The sequence below is a fragment of the Alexandromys fortis genome, unplaced genomic scaffold (assembly GCF_014885135.2).
Source record: "Alexandromys fortis isolate MF-2015 unplaced genomic scaffold, M_Fortis_MF-2015_v1.1 scaffold_7, whole genome shotgun sequence".
Lineage (NCBI taxonomy): Eukaryota > Metazoa > Chordata > Mammalia > Rodentia > Cricetidae > Alexandromys > Alexandromys fortis.
The window spans coordinates 3,748,616-3,767,876 of record NW_026067920.1 but is presented as its reverse complement, the minus strand read 5'-3'; the positions used below and the strand labels follow the sequence as shown (position 1 = coordinate 3,767,876).

At 40.0% G+C, this 19,261-nt stretch overlaps 1 protein-coding gene across 8 annotated transcripts in view; it reads left to right on the top strand.

Moving 5' to 3' along the window:
- Positions 1 to 19,261, top strand: part of Grk4 (G protein-coupled receptor kinase 4) — a 69,796-nt gene that overhangs the window by 24,552 nt on the left and 25,983 nt on the right. For 6 of the 8 annotated variants that reach the window (XM_050140907.1, XM_050140906.1, XM_050140908.1 and 3 more), the window contains 2 exons: positions 2,003 to 2,143; positions 6,647 to 6,837. In XM_050140907.1, coding sequence (XP_049996864.1) covers positions 2,003 to 2,143; positions 6,647 to 6,837 — 332 coding nt within the window. Of the gene's footprint in view, positions 1 to 2,002; positions 2,144 to 4,748; positions 5,386 to 6,646; positions 6,838 to 19,261 lie in introns of those variants that run through there. The other 2 variants (XM_050140911.1, XM_050140909.1) reach the window with 2 other exon arrangements.

Sequence of the window (19,261 nt, the reverse complement as noted above, 5' to 3'; positions counted from 1 at the left end):
ACTTCACATAGATTCCTGAGGGATAGGTTTTAAACATGAGAGCTGTATTGGATAGATATCACCTATAGCAGTTAGAGAGTAGTGCATCTAGGTGTTGGTGTTGGCACTTGTCTTTAATCCTAGCACGTGGGAGGCAGAGGCAGGCTGATCTCTGTGAGTTCAAGGCCAGCCTGATCTACAAAGCAAGTGCTAGGATAGGCTCCAAAGCTACACAGAAAAACCCTGTCTCAAAAAAATAAATAAAAATAATAGGGGCTGGAGAGATGGCTCAGAGGTTAAGGGCACTGGCTATTTATATCTTCCAGAGTTCCTGAGTTCAATTCCCAGCAACCACTTGGTGGCTCACAACCATCTGTAATGAGATCTGATGCCCTCTTCTCTCTCGTCAGACAGAACACTGTATATATAAATAAATAAATCTAAAAAAAATAGAGAATAATGCACAGTTCTGATGTGATAATTTAAAGGGACATTAATTGTTCTGTTAATTATCTGGAGTAGTCATGTTCAGCCTATGAATTTCCAATTCCCCACGAGACAGGCAAGCCATTAGGAACTAGCACTTTCTAAAATCAGAAACAAGTTACATTGCCCAGATGTGATTTACATCATATATGTGTTTAAGTTCTACTTTAAAACAAAAGCAGAATCCACCAGCATTGCTTCAAAATTAATTTAATTCAGAGTTGTGCTCAAGTGAGCTCTGTCAGCCATTTGCATGTTGAGGTGAAGGAAGTGGGTCGGAACTGCCATCACTGTGTTAGAGGAGTATCCTGATACAGCTGGAGACTTTCATAATTTATGGGGTTGCATTTGGCCAATTCACCCAAAACTGTTGTAAGCCCTTCATGGGGATGGTCTGTAAGGAATCATTCCTCTGTGAAATGTGTCGTAGACCAGAGACTTTTCTCTCTTCAGCTCATGCTGTCATTCTCGATCTCCAGGAACAAAGCATTAGATTTTGGCAGGGGGCAGATGAGAAGATGTTGTAGGGTATCATGTTAATAAGATATGAAATTCTAAGTTATAATCACACATATGATTTAATCTTGATTCAGTAGGATCACATCAGGAAATTTTAATCATTGTGAAAGACTTGTTATAGATTATATTTGAATACATTTTCTTGGATTTTCAAACAAATGATTAGCTGGATGAATTTACTGTGGTAGCTCCTTGCAGACTTTTTTGTGTATGTTAGGCTCTAAGTCAAGGCCCAGAGGACAATGAACAGTCTGTTTCTACTCTGAATGTCTGTCAGAGGGAGCCAGTACAGGGACAGTTGCAGTTCTTATCTCAGTGAGCTTGGAAGGCAAAAATAATTTACTTATTTTGCCAACAGTAATTCTCTTGCTTATGCTTTAAGTGTTGTAAAGTCAATCTTCAACTTCCTGAGGCAAGCACAGCGGAAAGCATTTGGGCTCATGACTGGTTCCAAAGGTAGCACAGTGTGGTAAGACCAGCATGTACTTCATGTACTTCAGAGCTATGCAAGCCCAGGGTCAAGCAAGTCCTGCTTCTGCTTGCCATCAGTTATATGATCTTGGATCACCATCTTGACTTCATCTTTGGCAGGAGGATGATGGTCCCTGCTTTAGCTTTCTGAGGACATGGAGACATTGTGCCTAGCCATGAACTTTTAATTAAAAAAAATTTCAGAATTATTCAAATTTTCTAAAACTTTTGCTTTTCTAAGAATCTAAAGACATATCAAGATATACTTAAATAGACTCAGCATGATCACATACGAAAACAAGTTCCATTGTGTCTTGATAAAGCACACTGTTTTGTTCACTTTACTCACAGCTGCTACTATTGACAAGAAACTGGGAGTCAGGAAAATCCAGTGGAAAACTTACAGTTATTAATACCCAAATGGCCTTGGCTCATCACATGCTTTGTCCAGCCTTTACCAGAAAATATTATCAGAGAGAAAATAGTTTACTTCATATACCCTAAAAATGTCAGGTATATATAAGCCTTTTTCTCCCCTTTAAACTAGGTTTGTGCCTGTCAAGTACGAGCCACAGGAAAAATGTATGCCTGCAAAAAACTAGAAAAAAAAAGAATAAAGAAGAGGAAAAGTGAAACTATGGCTCTGAATGAAAAAAGAATCTTAGAAAAATTGCATAGTAGATTTGTAGTAAGTATCTTTTTTTTTTTTTTTTTTTGGTTTTTTGGTTTTTCAAGACAGGGTTTCTCTGTGGTTTTGGAGCCTGTTCTGGAACTAGCTCTTGTAGACCAGGCTGGTCTCGAACTCACAGAGATCCACCTGCCTCTGCCTCCCGAGTGCTGGGATTAAAGGAGTGCGCCACCACCGCCCGGCTTAAGTATCTCATTTTAGTCATGGTATCATTTACTTTTTTGTTGCTGTGATAATATGCTTGTCCAGGGCTGGGTGGTGGTGATGCACACCTTTGATCCCAGCAATTGGGAGGCAGAGGCAGGGGGATCTCTGTGAGTTCGAGGCCAGCCTGGTCTATAGAGTGAGTTCCAGGACAGTCAGGGCTGTACTGTCTTGAAAAACAAAACAAACGAACAAATAAATTCATGTATAAAGCAAGTTAAGTAAGGAAGGGCTTATTTTGGCTCACAGTTTGAGAAAGAGATACAGTCTATCATGGTAGACAAGGCATAGCATCTAGAGTATACAGTGGCTGGTCATACTACATCTGCATTAGGAAACAGAGATGTGAATGCTGGTGTCAGCTTGTTTTCTCCCTTTATTCAGTATCGGACCCCACGCCCTGGGATGGTATCTCTACTGTTTTCGATAGGTTTTCTCTCAGCTGAACCTTTCTGGAAACATCCTTCCAGATACTGAGGTTTGTTCCAAGGTGATTCTAAATCCTGTCAAGGTGACAAAACTTAACTATCACAGTCTTCCCTTATGTGTTGTTTGAGTCATAGCATTTTGGTCAGCAGTCCTGCTGGAAACTCTTATTCAAGTAATGGACTCAGGTGCCGTGTTTCTTAAGAGTTTCTGTGGAGTTCTGCTGTTCCCTATTGGAAATAATTTCATTTTGTAATGATGTCCCTCTTATTCTAGCGTGCAAGCATAGGGCAATGCCAATCCTACTGTTGATTTGTGACTTGTTGCCAGTTTTATGCTGTCCACCATCCCATGCTGTCAGGTCTTCTTCACACTCTGATGATTCCTGATGAGTGCTTTTTCTTCCCCTTGTGACAACCAAGCTCATGTGATTGCTGCCTCTCATTGGTCAGCCCTGGCTCATCAGCATGGTGACTTTGAGGTACTTGAAGGTTCTTTTTCTAGTCCTTCTAAAGTGGTCTTCTTCTTCTCTCTGACCTCAGTCTCTTTTCCATTGTTTTTCTTTCTATTTTCTGCACCTGAAGTGTTTGCTATTAGACCTTCAACTACCATGCTCCAATTGTAGGATCTTTCAAATTTCCTGCTCACTTTTGCAGATGAGAGCTGAAGATGGGGTAGAGTGGTATGAAATAGGAGTGATCCCAGATTGTAGGATATATGTTGTATAGTGTGGTTTCTCTACTCCTACTTAGATATTCCTTAGAGCGTCTTTTGAAGTATAAAGACTGGTTAAGACAAAAGATGAGCTAGGTGGTGGTGGTGCATGCCTTTAATCCCAGCACTCAGTCGGTAGAGGCAGGTGGATCTTGGTGAGTTTCAGGCCAGCAGAGCTAGTTCTGGGACATATAGGGCTGTTAGATAGTAGAGAAACATTGTCTTGCTTCACTGTCTGGTATTTACAGGATAAAAAAGCAGAACCCTTTGGTGTCTTTTTTGCCACTGGTTCCTAGATCAAGGCTGGTATGATAAATGGTTCTCAGTATTATTTAATATGCATTAACTGTGTGTGGGATGGATATTCATTCACAGGAGGAGAGAGAGTAAGGGTCTTTGTTTCAGTTTAACTCTGGTCCGACATACGTCAGCTAATGAGTGTGGACAGTGGTATGCTCTGGATACCTCATCCCACTCTCCTCATTTCCAGCCCTCTGCAACTTTACTCTCCTAACGTTTAATAAAAATGTTGACCAAGTTGGACTTATTCATTTTATTATAAATGAAAATCAATATAATTTATTACATGACTAAAATAAAGGGAAAAACCATATAGCCACTTTAATAGTTGCACAGAAAGCCTTTTATTAAAATCTAGGTCCCATTTATGATTAAGAGCTTCTAAGCTAGACTAGAACGATGGCTCAGCCATCTTAAGTTTATAACCTAAGCTAAGCTTACAACTTAGCTAGCTCTAAGCAAACTAGTTTTACTTTCTAACACACATTATTTACCATGTGATGCTATTGGAATGCCCACCCTCATGTCTAGGCACCCATTCTCACTATCTCTACTTAATATTATTTCGGAAATTCTAGCCAGTACAACAAAATAAAGGAAAGTAATTAAGGTTAAATTAGGATTAGAATTAGAGCTAGAGTAAGAAGTAAAGGAGTAAAAGATTGTATTTTTTTTAAAATATTTATTTAATATACAATATTCTGTCTGTGTGTATGTCTGCAGGCCAGACGAGGGCACCAGACCTCATTCCAGATGGTTGTGAGCCACCATGTGGTTGCCGGGAATTGAACTCAGGACCTTTGGAAGAGCGGGCAATGCTCTTAACCACTGAGCCGTCTCTCCAGCCCCCCAAGATTGTATTTTTGAACAATGTAATTGTATGTGGAGATATTCCTAGACTTTGTAGATAGCCAACCTGGGGTTAACTAAATGACTAGAAGTGAATCAGCCACAGTTAGGAGGTGTGCGTGTGCATGTGTGTATATCTGTCTGTACATGTTAGTATATAATAAACACACACCTATATATTTTCTTTGTCTTTGCTTTTTTGAGACAGGAGTCCTCTGTGTAGCCTTAGAGGCTATCCTGAAACTCATTCTGTAGACAAGACTGACCTCAAACTCAAGGAGATCCACCTGCCTCTGCCTTCCTAGTGCTGGGATTAAAGGTGTGCACTGCCAACTCCTGTCTCCTATGTGCACTCAGAGGTCAGAGGAGGATGTCAAGTATCCTACTCTATGACCCTTCACCTTCTTTTCTTTTCTTTTTAAAGATTTGTTTATTTATTAAGTATTCAGTGATCTGCCTGCATACGTCCTTGCAGGCCAGAAGAGGGCACCAGATCTCATTACAGATGGTTGTGAGCCACTATGTAATTGCTGGGAATTGAACTCAGGACCTTTGTAAGTACAGCCAGTGCCCTTAACCTCTGAGCCATCTCTCCAGCCCCCTTCACCTTATTTTCTTGAGACAGAGTCTTTGACTGAACCTGGAATTTGCTGGTTTATTTATTGTTTGTTTTTTTCCAGCTAGGCTAGCTGGCCAGCAAGCCTCATCAATCCTTCTTTCTCCCCTCTACCCCAGGACTGGGATTTCAGGTATTCATAGCCATGCCCAGCTCTTTTTTTTTCTTTTTAAACTGGGGTCAAAACATAGGTCCTCAAGTCAACACAGCCAGCACTCTTATCCATTGAGCCATCTCCTTAGCCTGTAAATGAAAAGAATATTAATAACATTTATAATAGCACCAAGAGTCATCACAGTCTAGGCAAAAGTCCTACATAATATGTAGGACTTCTACACTTAGAACTGTAAGATTCTATTATAAGAAATTAAAGAATGCCTTAACAGAGAGGGACCATGATCCTAGACTGGGTAATTCAATGTTGTGAAGATGCTGGCTCTTCTCAGTTGATCTAGCAATTAAATGAGTTAAGTATAATCACAACCCAAACCCTAACAGGGTGAGTTCATGTGTGCATGTGTACATTTGTGTTTAAACTGTCATATAAGACAATAGAACGGTGAAGAAAAACTTACCAGGGTCTGGGAATGTGGCTCTGTGGAAGAGTACTAGCCTGGCAGATGTGAGGCACTAGGTCCAACCAATAGGAAGACAACCAAGAGGAAAAGAAATATTATTTTTGACCAGGTACACCTATAATCCTAACTAGTCAGAAAACTGAGGCAGGAGGATCACTTGCTCCTAGGAGCTCAATGCCAATCTGGGCAAATCTCATTTCTTCAAAAAGCAAAACAAAACAAAAAGCATAAAGGCATTTCACAAAAAGGCTGTGACTGACTAATAAATTAATGAAAAGGTATGGGGAGTATTCATTGCAAATTAAAACCAGAATTACAGTTCAAGGCTAGCCTTGGCTATATAATGAGTCAGAGACCAACCTAGGTTACATAGTGCAACCAGTCTTCCAAAATTAAGGATTTGGGATATGGTTCAGCATCACAAAACAGCAAAATGACACAATCATCAGCCATTATACCCTGACCATCCTGGCTCAGACCAAAAAGATCAACATCACCAAATGTTGGAGGAGTGTGGAACAACAAGATCTTGCCAGAACTGCTGAATGCAGGTGCTCCAGAAATTCTTAGTGTCACACAATCAGACCATAGTGTGAAGAAGTCACTTTCCATGCAGAGTTGCACTGAGCTATTTGCTAAGTAAAGGCCCAGAGACATGGTGTGTGGTGTGTAGTTCTCTGAAGCACATAGTGTTTGGGTGTTCTATTACAAACTTAACAGATAATTCAGATTATTGTTAGCAAATACAGTAAGTTAAGACTGAACAAGCATATTTTTTTATGTGTGTATCTTTTTTTATGATGCTGTTGTTTTTAGGTTAGTTTAGCCTACACTTATGAAACCAAGGATGCCTTGTGTTTGGTGCTAACCATTATGAATGGAGGGGATTTGAAGTACCACATTTACAATCTGGGCAACCCTGGCTTTGAGGAGCCGAGAGCCGTGTTCTATGCTGCAGAGCTGTGCTGTGGCTTGGAAGATTTACAGAGGGAAAGAATTGTATACAGGTAAGACAGAGCCTGTGGGTGTTGAAACCTTCCACTGCGAGCTTCCTCTGGCTTATACTGGCTGTCATGGGATGGAAAAGGGAAAACAGGGAGGCCTTGGGTGGCATTCTGAGGGGTTGAGGTTGTCGCTTAAACTGTAGGACACAGCCAATCAGAAGTGTACCTTGGTTTTCTTCTTAGTTTATCTTTACTCTTCTAAGAAATTGTTCTTTTGAGGCAGAACCTTTGTTCTTAAGCTGATCAGATAGCCAGTGCTATTGTGTAAGCATGAGAAAGCCTATCTCTAGAGTTCTGAGATATTTGACAACTCATAATATTCATAATATTCCAAGAAAACAACATGATCAAGTATATTAAAAATGTTTTCCTGCCAGGTGTTGGTGGTACATGCCCTTAATCCCAGCACTCTGGAGGTAGAGGCAGGCGGATCTCTGTGAATTCAAGGCCAGCTTGGTCTACAGAGTGAGTTCCAGGATAGCCGAGTCTGCACAGAAAAACCATGTCTCAGGAAAAAAGGTTTTCTTTTCATTTTAGAATTCATTAAGAAAACCAGATTAAGCTTTGTAGTTAGAATTAGCTTAGTACAATCAGTATATTTAAAATGTGAAAATAGTTCATCTCTCTTAGATACTGGAGTTGTTATAAAATGAATCTCATATTGATCACTCTCCCTGGGGACTTTTATTTTCTCTTCCAGAGATTTACTTGCCAATCAATCCATAAGAAGAGTTTCTTTCCTTTTAAAAAATGTTTTTGTGCATATGTTTGTGCATGTGTGCATGTTTGCAGAAGCACATTTGTTGAAGGTGAAGGACATCTGTGGGTGTCAGTTTTCACCTTTCAGTTTGTTTGAAATAGGGGCTTGCTGTGATAGCTGGCCTCTGAGTTTCTGGGGATTCTCTTGTCTCAGCTTCTCATCTCACCAGGGGCATAGATGCTACATCACCTGACTTTACATGGGTTCTGAGTACTCAAACGCAAGCACTCATGCACAGCAAGTGTGTTTATCCACTGAGCCATTTCTGTAACCTCCTAATGAGAATTCCTAGTCTTGTGCCTTTTTTAAACTATAAAATTCCAGAGGGATCTATGTATCTTTTGCTCTCATCTTCATTCAGTTGGTCGTCGCTTTATTCTAGCTTATCTCCATCAGTCTCTATTTTCCATGGTAAGCAGCTTAGTCCATGTCTTTTTCTTGTCAGCAAACTGACAGAGACTTGAATAGATTACCATACTGCCTATGTTGACCTAGTGCATTTTCCAGAAGATTCTGATAAGACATGTTTGAATGTAGATCTGACCCCATTTCATCTTCCTCTGGTATGGGCCCCTTGTTCACCAGGTGTTCAGACCCTTAAGTACTTAGTGTCTTACTAACTTCTCCATCCTTGATTCCTGATGGCCCACATCAGTCTCCTCAGCCCTTGTTATGTAAGTGTATTTGTGGTTTCCAGAACATCTAAGAAGTCTTTATAACTCTAGTCTTGGCAATAAGCTCTTCTGTGGATGCCTTCTTTACTTTAACTTCTCTTCCCATCGATAAGAAAACTAATGCTTATTTTTCCCAAGTTATTCCAGTAATGTCCCTGTCGTAGTACTGTTTTATTGCTGTGAATAGACATAATGCTCAAGGTAACTCTTATAAAGAAAAGCACCTAACTGGGGGCTTCCTTACAGTTTCAGAGGTTTAGTCCATTATCATCATAGTGGGGAGCATGGCGCTCTGTAGACTGGAGCTGGAACAGTAACTGAGAGCTACAGTCTGATCTGTAGGCAGAGAGACTAGGTCTGACATGGGCTTTTGAAACTGCAAAGCCCACCCTCAGTGACATACTTCCTCCAACAAGGCCATAACTTCTAATCCTTCTTTCAAAAAGTTCCATTCTCTGGTGACTAAGCATTCAAATATATGAATCTATCTGTAGGGGTAATTCTTGTTCAAACCACCATATCCTCTCCCTAGCAGTATGAGTGCTGTCCCTCCAGCATCCCTATAGTGCTCTGGGGGAGGGGGGGCAACTCTTAGTGTAGAGTTGGTCACATCAGACTATGAGTTTCTCAAGAGTCCCTGATCTTGTTCTTGCTGCAATGATTGACCTTCAGTTTTTTTCTGTTGTCTCCCACAGACCAGACACCACTGATAAAGCCTTACCTTCAGTTATTGAGAAAGGGTGGGATTACTTCTCTGACCATGATTCTTTAGAGGCAAAGGTGCTACATCCTAATAGAGCTTAACATTTTTGCTGTTATTTAGAGGTAGACTCAGGTCACACTGATTTGATTCTGGTTACTCCTAGAGTAAAAAGGGATTTCAGCTGAGATCTGCCTGCTTGCTTTCAACCTCATGGTGAATTCTTGGGTTGTCTGGAGGAGTCTTCATTTTCTTAATCCAGTGGCTACTTGGATTTCAGGTTGCACCACAGAGAAGGTATGATTGGGGCTTTCCATGTGAACTGGTCTGTGTCTCCCTCCCTCTGTATCCACAGTGGTGCCCTGAGTGTATTGTGAACGAATGACTTTGAGCTTCTAAAAGCAGCCCTCTCTTCTGTTTAAACACTGGCATACCTCAAGGAAAAGGTGTTGGTTTATTTTTAATGTCTTTTTTCTGTTTTCATAGATTGCCACTTAGTAACTCTTACTAAGCCATGTGCCAGAGAGATGAGGTTTTGTTTTATTTGAGATAGAATCTTACTATGTAGCCTTGATTGCCATGGAACTTGCTATGTAGACCAGGCTGGCTTTAAATTCATAGAGATCTTCCTGTCTCCACCTCTGCTAGGATTAAAGGTGTTCAGCACCACTAGACATAGACTTTATTAAAACCATAAACTAGAGAGACAATATGGGTTAAAATGTTTGAATTTTCAGCATTCTGAAAATCAGCAAAAATGAACTGTGTGAATAACATGGCAGGGCTTCAATTTATTCTTTGCAGCCAGAATTGAGAACCTAAGTGAGGTGGCATAGTGACAGGATGTTTTGTTTCAAGCAGGTATTGTGGCATGCTTGAGTCTTGCCAAGGTGAGCCTTGTTCTTTCCATGCATTTGCCTGGGGTCAACTACTGAGAATTTGTTTAACAGACCTCCTTTTAATAAAGCTGGGTAGTGGGAGGAAAAGGGTACCCTCACCAGGATGGAAGGACTTCTGTGAGCATCCTGTTGGAGCCAATGTAACAGTCCACTGAAACCCATGTGTTTGGAAGTAAACAGACAGAAGTAATTGAGGGCCTTCTAGGTCCTATGCTATGTCTGTTGATTTTTATCTTATTTATGTAGATGAAAGGTAAGGATATTAGGAGAACGCATAGAGTCATAGAGCCTTTTCACTCATGTTTTACAGGAATATTCCATCTTTTTCTTGTTCCTCTTTCCAGAGCCCTCTTTTGCTTGTTCAGATAGAATTTCCAAAGCAAGAAGTCACCAAAGGTACCTGGTTCAGGATGGTTCAGGAGTGCTGTCAGGTAGTGAGGCTGTTGTAATACTCCATAGGTACAAGCAATGAACTACCCAAGCACACAAGTGAAAAACAGGATCTTGGCAATAAAAACTTGCTTGTGTGATCTTTGAACTGTCATGGTTGGTTTAATACCTCAGATACCTCTGCCTTATAACATACTATTTATTTAAAATGTTTGACAAAAACAAAAACAAGTGAACGAAGTCAATATATATATTGGGAGAGTTTTGATAGAAGAGAAATGTATTCTGTAATTTTCCTTCCTTCCTTTTTTTTGAGACAGGGTTTCTCTGTGCAACCCTGGTTGTCTTGTAACTTGCTCTGTAGAGACAGAGATTTACTTTCCTCTGCCTCCCAAGTGTTGGGATTAAAGGCATGTGCTACCACCACCTAGCTACAAAAACATTTCTTGATTTAAGAAGTAAACTTTCAGGAGGTCTCATTTATTAATTGTTGCTCTCAGTGTCTGTGCTACTGGTGTTATATTTAGGAAGTGGTCTCCTGTGCCCAGGTATTCAAGACTATTTCCTACTTTCTCTTCTATCAGGTTCAGTGTGGTTGGATTTATGTTGAGGTTAATTCATTTGGACTTGAGTTTTGTGCATGGTGATAGATATGGATCTATTTGCATTCTTCTACATGTTGACATCCAGTTATGTCAGTACCATTTATTGAAGATGTTTTCTTTTTTTCATTGTATAATTTTAGCTTCTTTGTCAAAAAATCAGGTGTTCATAGTGTGTGGATTAATATAAGGGTTCTCGATTTTATTCCATTGATCCACCTATCTTTTTTTTTTTTTTGCCAATACCAAGCTGTTTTCATTACTGTAATTCTATAATAGAGCTTGTGATGCCTCCAGAAGTTCCTTTATTGTTTTTGCTATCCTGCGATTTTGTTTTTCCATAAGAATTTGAGTATATTCTTTCAAGGTCTATCAAGAATTGTGCTGGGATTTTGATGGGGATTGCATTGAATTTGTAGGTTGCTTTTGGTATGGTTGCCATTTTTACTGTGTTGATCCTACCTATCCAAGAATATGGGAGATATTTGCATTTTCTGATATCTTCAATTTCTTTCTTCAAAGGCTTAAAGTTCTTGTCATACAAGCCTTTCACTTCTTTGGTTAGTGTTACCCCAAGATATTTTATGTTATTTGTGGCTATTGTAAATGGTGATGTTTCTCCAATTTCTTTCTCAGCTCCTTTATCATTTGTATATAGGAGGCCTACTTTTTTAGTTGATTTTTGTATCCTGCCACATTACTGAGCGTGTTTATCAGCACTGAAACTGAGAAGTTTCTATAAAGCAAAGGACACAGTCACTATGACAAAAACGGCAGCCTACAGAATGGGAAAAAAATCTTCACTAACACCACATCTGACTGAGGACTGATCTCCAAAATATATAAAGAAATGAAGAAATTAAACATCAAATTACCAAATAATCCAATCAAAAAATGGGGTACAGATCTAAACAGAGAATTCTCAACAAAAGAATTGCAAATGGCCAAAAGACACTTAAGGAATTGCTCAACATCAGAGAAATTAGCCATCAGGAAAATGCAAATCAAAACGACTCTGTGATACTATGTGATCGTACACCAGTCAGAATGGCTAAGATAAAAGGCACCAATGATAGCTTATGCTGGAGAGGATACAGAGTAAAGGGAACACTCCTCCATTGCTTATGGAGTGCAAACTTAAACAGCTACTTTGGAAATCAGTGTGGCGGTTTCTCAGGAAATTGGGACTCAATCTACCTCAAGACCCAGCAATACCACTCTTGGGCATATACCCAATGGATGTACACTCATACCACAGGAAATTTGCTCAACTGTGTTAATAGCAGCATTATTCATAATAGCCACAACCTGGGAATGACATTGGTGACCCTCAACTGAAGAGTGGATAAAGAAAATGTGGTATATTTACACAGTGGAGTACTATTCAGTAGTATAAAAAAAAAAAAAAAAACAGTGACATCTTGAAATTTGCATGCAAATGGATGGAACTAGGAAAAAAACATCCTGAGTGAGGTAACCCAGACTCAGATAGACAAACATGGTATGTACTCACTCATAAGTGGATATTAGACTAGACATAAAGCAAAGGCAAACCAGCCTATAGTCCAAGATTCCAGAGAAACTAGGTAACAAGGAGAACCCTAAGAGAGATATACATAGAACCCCTGGGGAGGGGAAACATACAAGATCTCCTGAAAACATTGAGAGTATTGCGGCGGGAGGGAAGCTGGAAAGACATGGGGAGGGGGGAAGGAGGAGGAGAATATGAGGGAACAGGATGCTCAAGAAGGGAGAAGGACAGAGAGGAAGAGAAAAGAAAGAGATATTTTGATTGACGGAGCCATTAAAGGGCTAGTGAGAAACAGGGTACTAAGGACATTACTAGGAATCCACAGGATGACCCCAACTAACACTCTAAGCAGCAATAGAGAGGATGCCTAAACTGGCATCAATTTGATGATTACCTTAATTGTCATCATAGAACCTTCATCCAGCAACTGATGGAAGCAGATACAGAGATCTACAGCAAAGCACTCGACCAAGCTACCTGAGACCAGTCCAAGAAAGGTGCAATATATGAGCAAAGGGGTCAAGACCATGATGTTGCTATCCACAGCTGATCTGAGCTAGTGAGCTAGTGAGAGCTCATTGACTCTGGACTGATAGCAGGGGACCTGTATAGGACCAAACTAGGTCTGCTGATTGTAGTGTACAGTTGTGAGGCTTGGTCAGTCTGTGGAGCCACTGGCAATGGGACCAGAATTTATCCCTAGTCCTTGTGTCTTGGAGCACATTTTCTTTGGAGGGATACCTTGCTCAGCCTAGATACAGGGGGGAGGGCCTTGGTCTTGCCTCGAAGTGAATTGTCCAACTTTGTTGATTCCCCATGGGAAACCTTACCCTTTGTGAGGAGTGGATGGAAGTGGTGTGGGGTGAGGGAAAGGCTGGGGTGGTAGGAGGGGAGGAAGTAGGAATGGGGATAGCTGTGTAAAATGAGAAAATACTGTATTAAAATTTTTAATAAAAAAGTCAACTTTCATTTAAAAATTGACACAAAAAATTACAAAGCAAATAAGTATGGTTTTCTAACTCAGTTCTTCACTCTCACACTCTTATCAGCGTTCCAGCTGCCTACTGTTATGCAGTGTGTTACTACAGATATGCTTCTGAAAGGTTGAAGGATATATCTTGTCCCTGGACTCTTCCTATTCAGTTCTCTGCTTTCTGCCTACTCCTCTGTCATAATACTCTACTCACCATGATGTTCTTTCTCATCAAAGTCCTGAAAGCAATGAAGCCAGTGTCTATGCCAAAAGAAATCTTTCCTTTTCCTTTTTTAAACTGTTTCTCTCAGTATCTGTTACAGTGACAAAAAGTCTAGAATTGGCTATTCTTTTCTTTCTTTTTTTTCTTTTTCTTTTCTTTTTTTTTTTTTGGTTGCATGGTGGTGGTACTGGGATTCATACTGAAGGATATGTGCATGCTATAACCTCACATTTTTATTGGCAATTCTTAAATAGTTGACACATTTTAAAATTGGGCTATATGTTGTGTTATTATTTAGTTGAATTTGTCTTTAAATATTCTGGAATCAAGTTCTTTACCCTACCTTTATTGTTCACCTTCTTTTCCTTTTCTCTCTTCCCTCCCTTATCTCCATTGTATGTGTGTACATGTGTGTGTTTGTGTGTATGTGTATGTATGTGCACACAGCGTGCTTGTCCTTATGTGTGTAGGTGTGTGGGGATGTATGTGGAAGCCAGAGTATAATCTCAGGTATTGTTTCTGAACTATTTCCTTCTTCTGTTTGAGACAGGGTTTCCAAGTAGACTAGGCTGATGGCCACCAAGCTTTCGTTAGGGATCTGTCTGGCTGTCTCCCATCTTGATATCGTGGGGATTATAAGCATCCACATACTGTTTTCTTTTTTTTTAAGATTTGTTTATTTATTTTATGTGCATTGGCGTTTTGACTACATGTATGTACTGGAGTTACAGACACGTATGTACTGGAGTTACAGACAGTTGTAAGCTGCCAAATAGGTACTGGGAATTGAACCTGGGTCCTCTGGAAGAACAGCCAGTGCTCTTATCTGCTGAGCCATCTCTCCAGCTCCACATCCTGATTTCTACTTGAGTCCTGGTGATCAAATTCAGGATCTCTTGATTGTAAGACAAACATTTTACAAACTTAGCCATTTCCCAATCCCCTTAATGGTGTCTTTTGAAGGTCAAAAAATTATGAACCAGTTGAGTTTATAAATTTTTTTAATTTGTCATATTTGGTACTATAGCTAAACTCCATTTTCTCATGAGAGTTTAATTTTTTAATTCTTGCTAACTAATTCTTTAGGATAGCGTGGAATGCAGTAAGAATTTTCAAATATATACCTTAACACCATGTTTTGAAAGCTCTCTCAGTTCCTACTGAATAGTCATGGAACTTTTGTTTAGAACCAATAGATGGAAAGAGGGTTTATCTCAAATTTCAAGTTTCTTCATTCTGACTTATTTTGTCTGTTTGTCTGACTTGAGGCCAAATTCACACTGAATTAATTATATTTCCTTTTTTTTTAAAAACAAAAACACTATGACTCGCTTCTGTAAGACAGAGATGGCTGGCCACATGGACTTAGACCACATCTGTGAATGTTGGTGACCAAGGAGTAATTGCTCAACCAGATTTCCAGACCAAATTTGACCTCAGAGAGATGAGCCAATGATACCTATGCCCTTTGTTTTCTTTATTTCCAGGTATTCCTGAAATCAGAAGGCAGTCTGCTGTGAATATCAAAACCATGCTGGTGATGAGCAAACTATAACAGCAAACATTCACCTGCAGAACATGTAGCATTTTAGAGCAGTTGGGATGTCTTAGTTTCTTTCTCCATTATTGTGATAAAATGCTCTGGCAAAAGCAACGTGAGGGAGAAAAAGTTTATTTTTACCTCACAGTTCTGGAATGTTACAATCCTTCTTAGCTGAGAAGTTGAAATTTGATAGAATTAGTTGTTTTTTTTTTTTCGGGGGGCACCAACCAGCTCCCAAATCATGACACAGATACTTACTATTAGTTATGAATGCCCAGCCTTATACTTGTCCCTGTTGCTATTATAACATAACTTGTTTCTCTGCATCTACATTTTGCCTTGGGGCTTTTTACCTTTCATTCTGTATATCCTACTCTCTGTCTGGCTGCCTGGTGATAGGCTCCTGGGCGTCTCCCTCTCTTTCTCAAGCCTATATTCCTCTTCCTACTTATTCTCTCTGCCTGCCAGCCTCATCTATCCCTCCTGTGCTGAGCTATTTCAGTCACCTTTTTACTAGCAACCAAGTGCCTTAGGCAAAGCAACACATTTTTACATCATTAAACAGATGAAGCATAAATAAATATACATATCTTTACATAGTTAAAATAATAGTCCCCAACATAAACAAATGTAACACATCTTTACGTAGTTAAAATAATAGTGCACAACAAGTCGAATTGTAAATGAAGTCAGAAGAAAAGAGGAATGATTACATGCTTGCTGCTTGTGTTTTCTCTACGTTATAAAGGCCAGAGGGTCGTGCTCACCACAGTGGGCAGGTCTTCCCGTTTCAGTGAATGAAATCTAGATAAATTTTGGCAGATATAGTCAAGAGGACTACTTCCAAGGCTTTCTTGATATTGTTAAGTTGACAATGAACGCTAACTATCACAGCATACATTGTCATTTTATCTTCCCAATAGGATGGCATTCATTCACAGAGAGTAATGAGGGAGGAATGTGTGTCCAAGAGGCTCTGGCCCTTTCTCTAACAAAAGAAAACCAAAGTCTTGACTGGTAGTCTCAATGGAGTGTTATATTTTACTTGTCCTTTATTAAGTATGATGTAGACCATGAGATTTGGAATGCTGTACTTTTAAACAATCCAGAGAAAATGCTATTATAAAGTTGCTAAGGAAATATATGTTTAACTGTTCATTGGATCTCTGTCTTGTGAATGACTTGTGGATTGAAAAATCAAGTCTGGTCTAAACTGTGAGACCCTGCCTCCAAAAGAGCAAAGGAAAAGGAAAAGGGTGGTGGTAATAGTTTGTGTGGAGGAGAAAAGCAAGGGTAGGGTACAGTTGGACTTACAAGTTTTCCAGTGGTGAGTTGGTCAAATAGGTCTTTAGGCAGTATAGACGACTGGTTCTATGTATCCCTGAACTTCATGTTAGGACGTACTCTGGGAGATAAGGCAAGAGATATGCCCCCCACTCTCCCACCCCCGCCAGCTCATATTCTGCTGATGGAGCAAGGCAGTGACATTGAATAAAGACATATTAGAATTTATCGTAAGTAGTTTAAAAAATAGATTTGATTTTTTTTAATTCTTTCTGAAACTTGTAAGGCTAAGGAAAGAGTAACACTTTTTAAAAATGTTTGTAAGAACTGCTATGATTAGCCAGCAGTGGTGGCACACACCTTTAATCCCATCACTCAGGAAGCAGAGACAAGTGGATATCTGTGATTTCGAGGCTAGCCTAGTCTACAAGAGCTAGTTCCAGGACAGCCAGGCCTGTTACACAGAAAAAATCCTGTCTTGAAAAAAAAACCTGCTATGAACCATATTCCTCTAAGTCAGACTTTCTACTGCTTGCTAGTTTTTTATATAATATGATTTGAACATCTCTAATCCTAATATCTGAAATTTGAAAGGATCTTAAATCCAACACACACACACACATACACACACACTTTCTCAGTTGTTCATGAATATAAGCTTGTGTGTGTGTGTGTGTGTGTGTGTGTGTGTGTGTGTGGGTACACATGTATGTACAGGTACATGTTCATGTATTTACACATGCATATGGAGGCCCCAAACTGACATTGGTTGTCTTTCTTAATCACTCTTTTTTTATTGCAGCAGGGTTTTGGTGAATTCAGAACCCATCACTTCCAGGTAGTCTAGTTAACATCTTGCTCAAGGTACAGGCATCCTGTCTCTGCCTCTTTTTTTTTTTTTTTTTTGTTTTGGTTTGGTTTGGTTTTTGAGACAGGGTTTCTCTGTGGTTTTGGAGCCTGTCCTGGAACTAGCTCTTGTGCACCAGGCTGGTCTCGAACTCAACAGAGATCCGCCTGCCTCTGCCTCCCAAGTGCTGGGATTAAAGGCGTGCGCCACCACCGCCCAGCCTGTCTCTGCCTCTGAGTTCTGGGAATACAGGCTGCTTTCATGTCTTTACTTTTTTGGGGGAGGGGTAGTTTCTTATAAATATTTAGAAGGTTTCTATGTGTAACCTTGGCTCTTCCAGAACTAGCTGTACGAACTCCTATGAACACCTGATTTTTGACAAAGAAGCTAAAATTATACAATGGAAAAAAGAAAGCATATTTAACAAATGGTGCTGGCATAACTGGATATCAACATGTAAAAGAATGAAAATAGATCCATATCTATCACCATGCACAAAACTCAAGTTCAAATGGATCAAAGACCTCAACATAAAGCCAACCACACTGAACCTCATAGAAGAGAAAGTGGAAGTGTGCTTGAACACATTGGCACATGAGACCACTTCCTAACTATAACTCCAGCAGCACAGACACTGAGAGAAACAATTAATAAATGGGACCTCCTGAAACTGAAAAGCTTCTCTAAAGCAAAAGACATGGTCAACAAGACAAAACAGCAGCCTACAGAATGGGAAAAAAATCTTCACCAACCCCACATTAGACAGAGGGCTGATCTCCAAAATATATAAAGAACTCAAGAAATTGGTCATCAAAAGAACAAATATCACCAGAGAACCAAGACAACAAAGAAGACCCTAAGAGAGACATACATAGATCTAATCTATATGGGAAGTAGAAAAAGACAAGATCCAAGTAAATTGGGACCATGGGGACCATGGGAAAAGGTTAAAGGGGAAGGGAGAGGCAGGGAGGGGAGCAGAGAAAAATGTAGAGCTTAATAAAATCAATTTTCAAAAAAGGTTAAAAAAAATTCTTCATGGCAATGAGCCTTTGCCTTTGCTTTCCTCTCTTACCCCAACCTTTGAATGTTGGTTTCTAGAAGGCTGGTTATATGGACAGTAAAGTAATTTTCCAGTGATGAGCATAAGCAAAGCAAAGATCTATTGACATCTGCAGAAGAGGAAGCAGATGAACTCCTGGAAAGAGGATCGTATAGTAGAAGAAAAGTTCTAAAAGTATTTAAGAAGAAAGTTGTTAAAAAAATCATTGGGTGCAACACCTGTGTGTGGCTCACATTTGGATGTTTGGGCAGACATCTTGTTTTGCTGAGTGATAAGTGTCATTTTATATGTGAGTTGTTTCTTCTTTGGATGGGGCTACCTATGCAGTGCTGCTTGGGCTACTAGGGCCAAACTCCCAGTGATCTGAGCCTGCTCACTGAGAGTTCTCTTCAGTAGTGGCACTATTCTATTCTGTAAGGCAGATAGCAGCCAAGGTTTGTTAAGGTTAATTTGGGTCCTGCTTGGAAATAACAGTAGCCTTGCTCTATGCTTAACTATTATTTATCTCAGAACAGCATCTACTCTCTTGATGTCTTGAGATTGTAGTACAGATCCTTTTAATCTTGGTCTAAACCTTCCTAGGCTACACTAAAGTCCAGTTAATCCAGAGTGCTTGTGCAGCGCCATGTTCTTCCCTTAGTGTCATTCTCAAGTGTGCCCAGCACATTGTTCACAACATGGGTGCAGCAGATCAGCCTTCCCTTTTGGTGGCCCTTATCTGCCCATGTTTAGTGTCATTCCCCAGGAGAGGCTGATGACATACACCTGAGGTATCAATGAAAAATAGAAAACCTAGCCGGGCGGTGGTGGCGCACACCTTTAATCCCAGCACTTGGGAGGCAGAGGCAGGCGGATCTCTGTGAGTTCGAGACCAGCCTGGTCTACAAGAGCTAGTTCCAGGACAGGCTCCAAAACCACAGAGAAACCCTGTCTCAAAA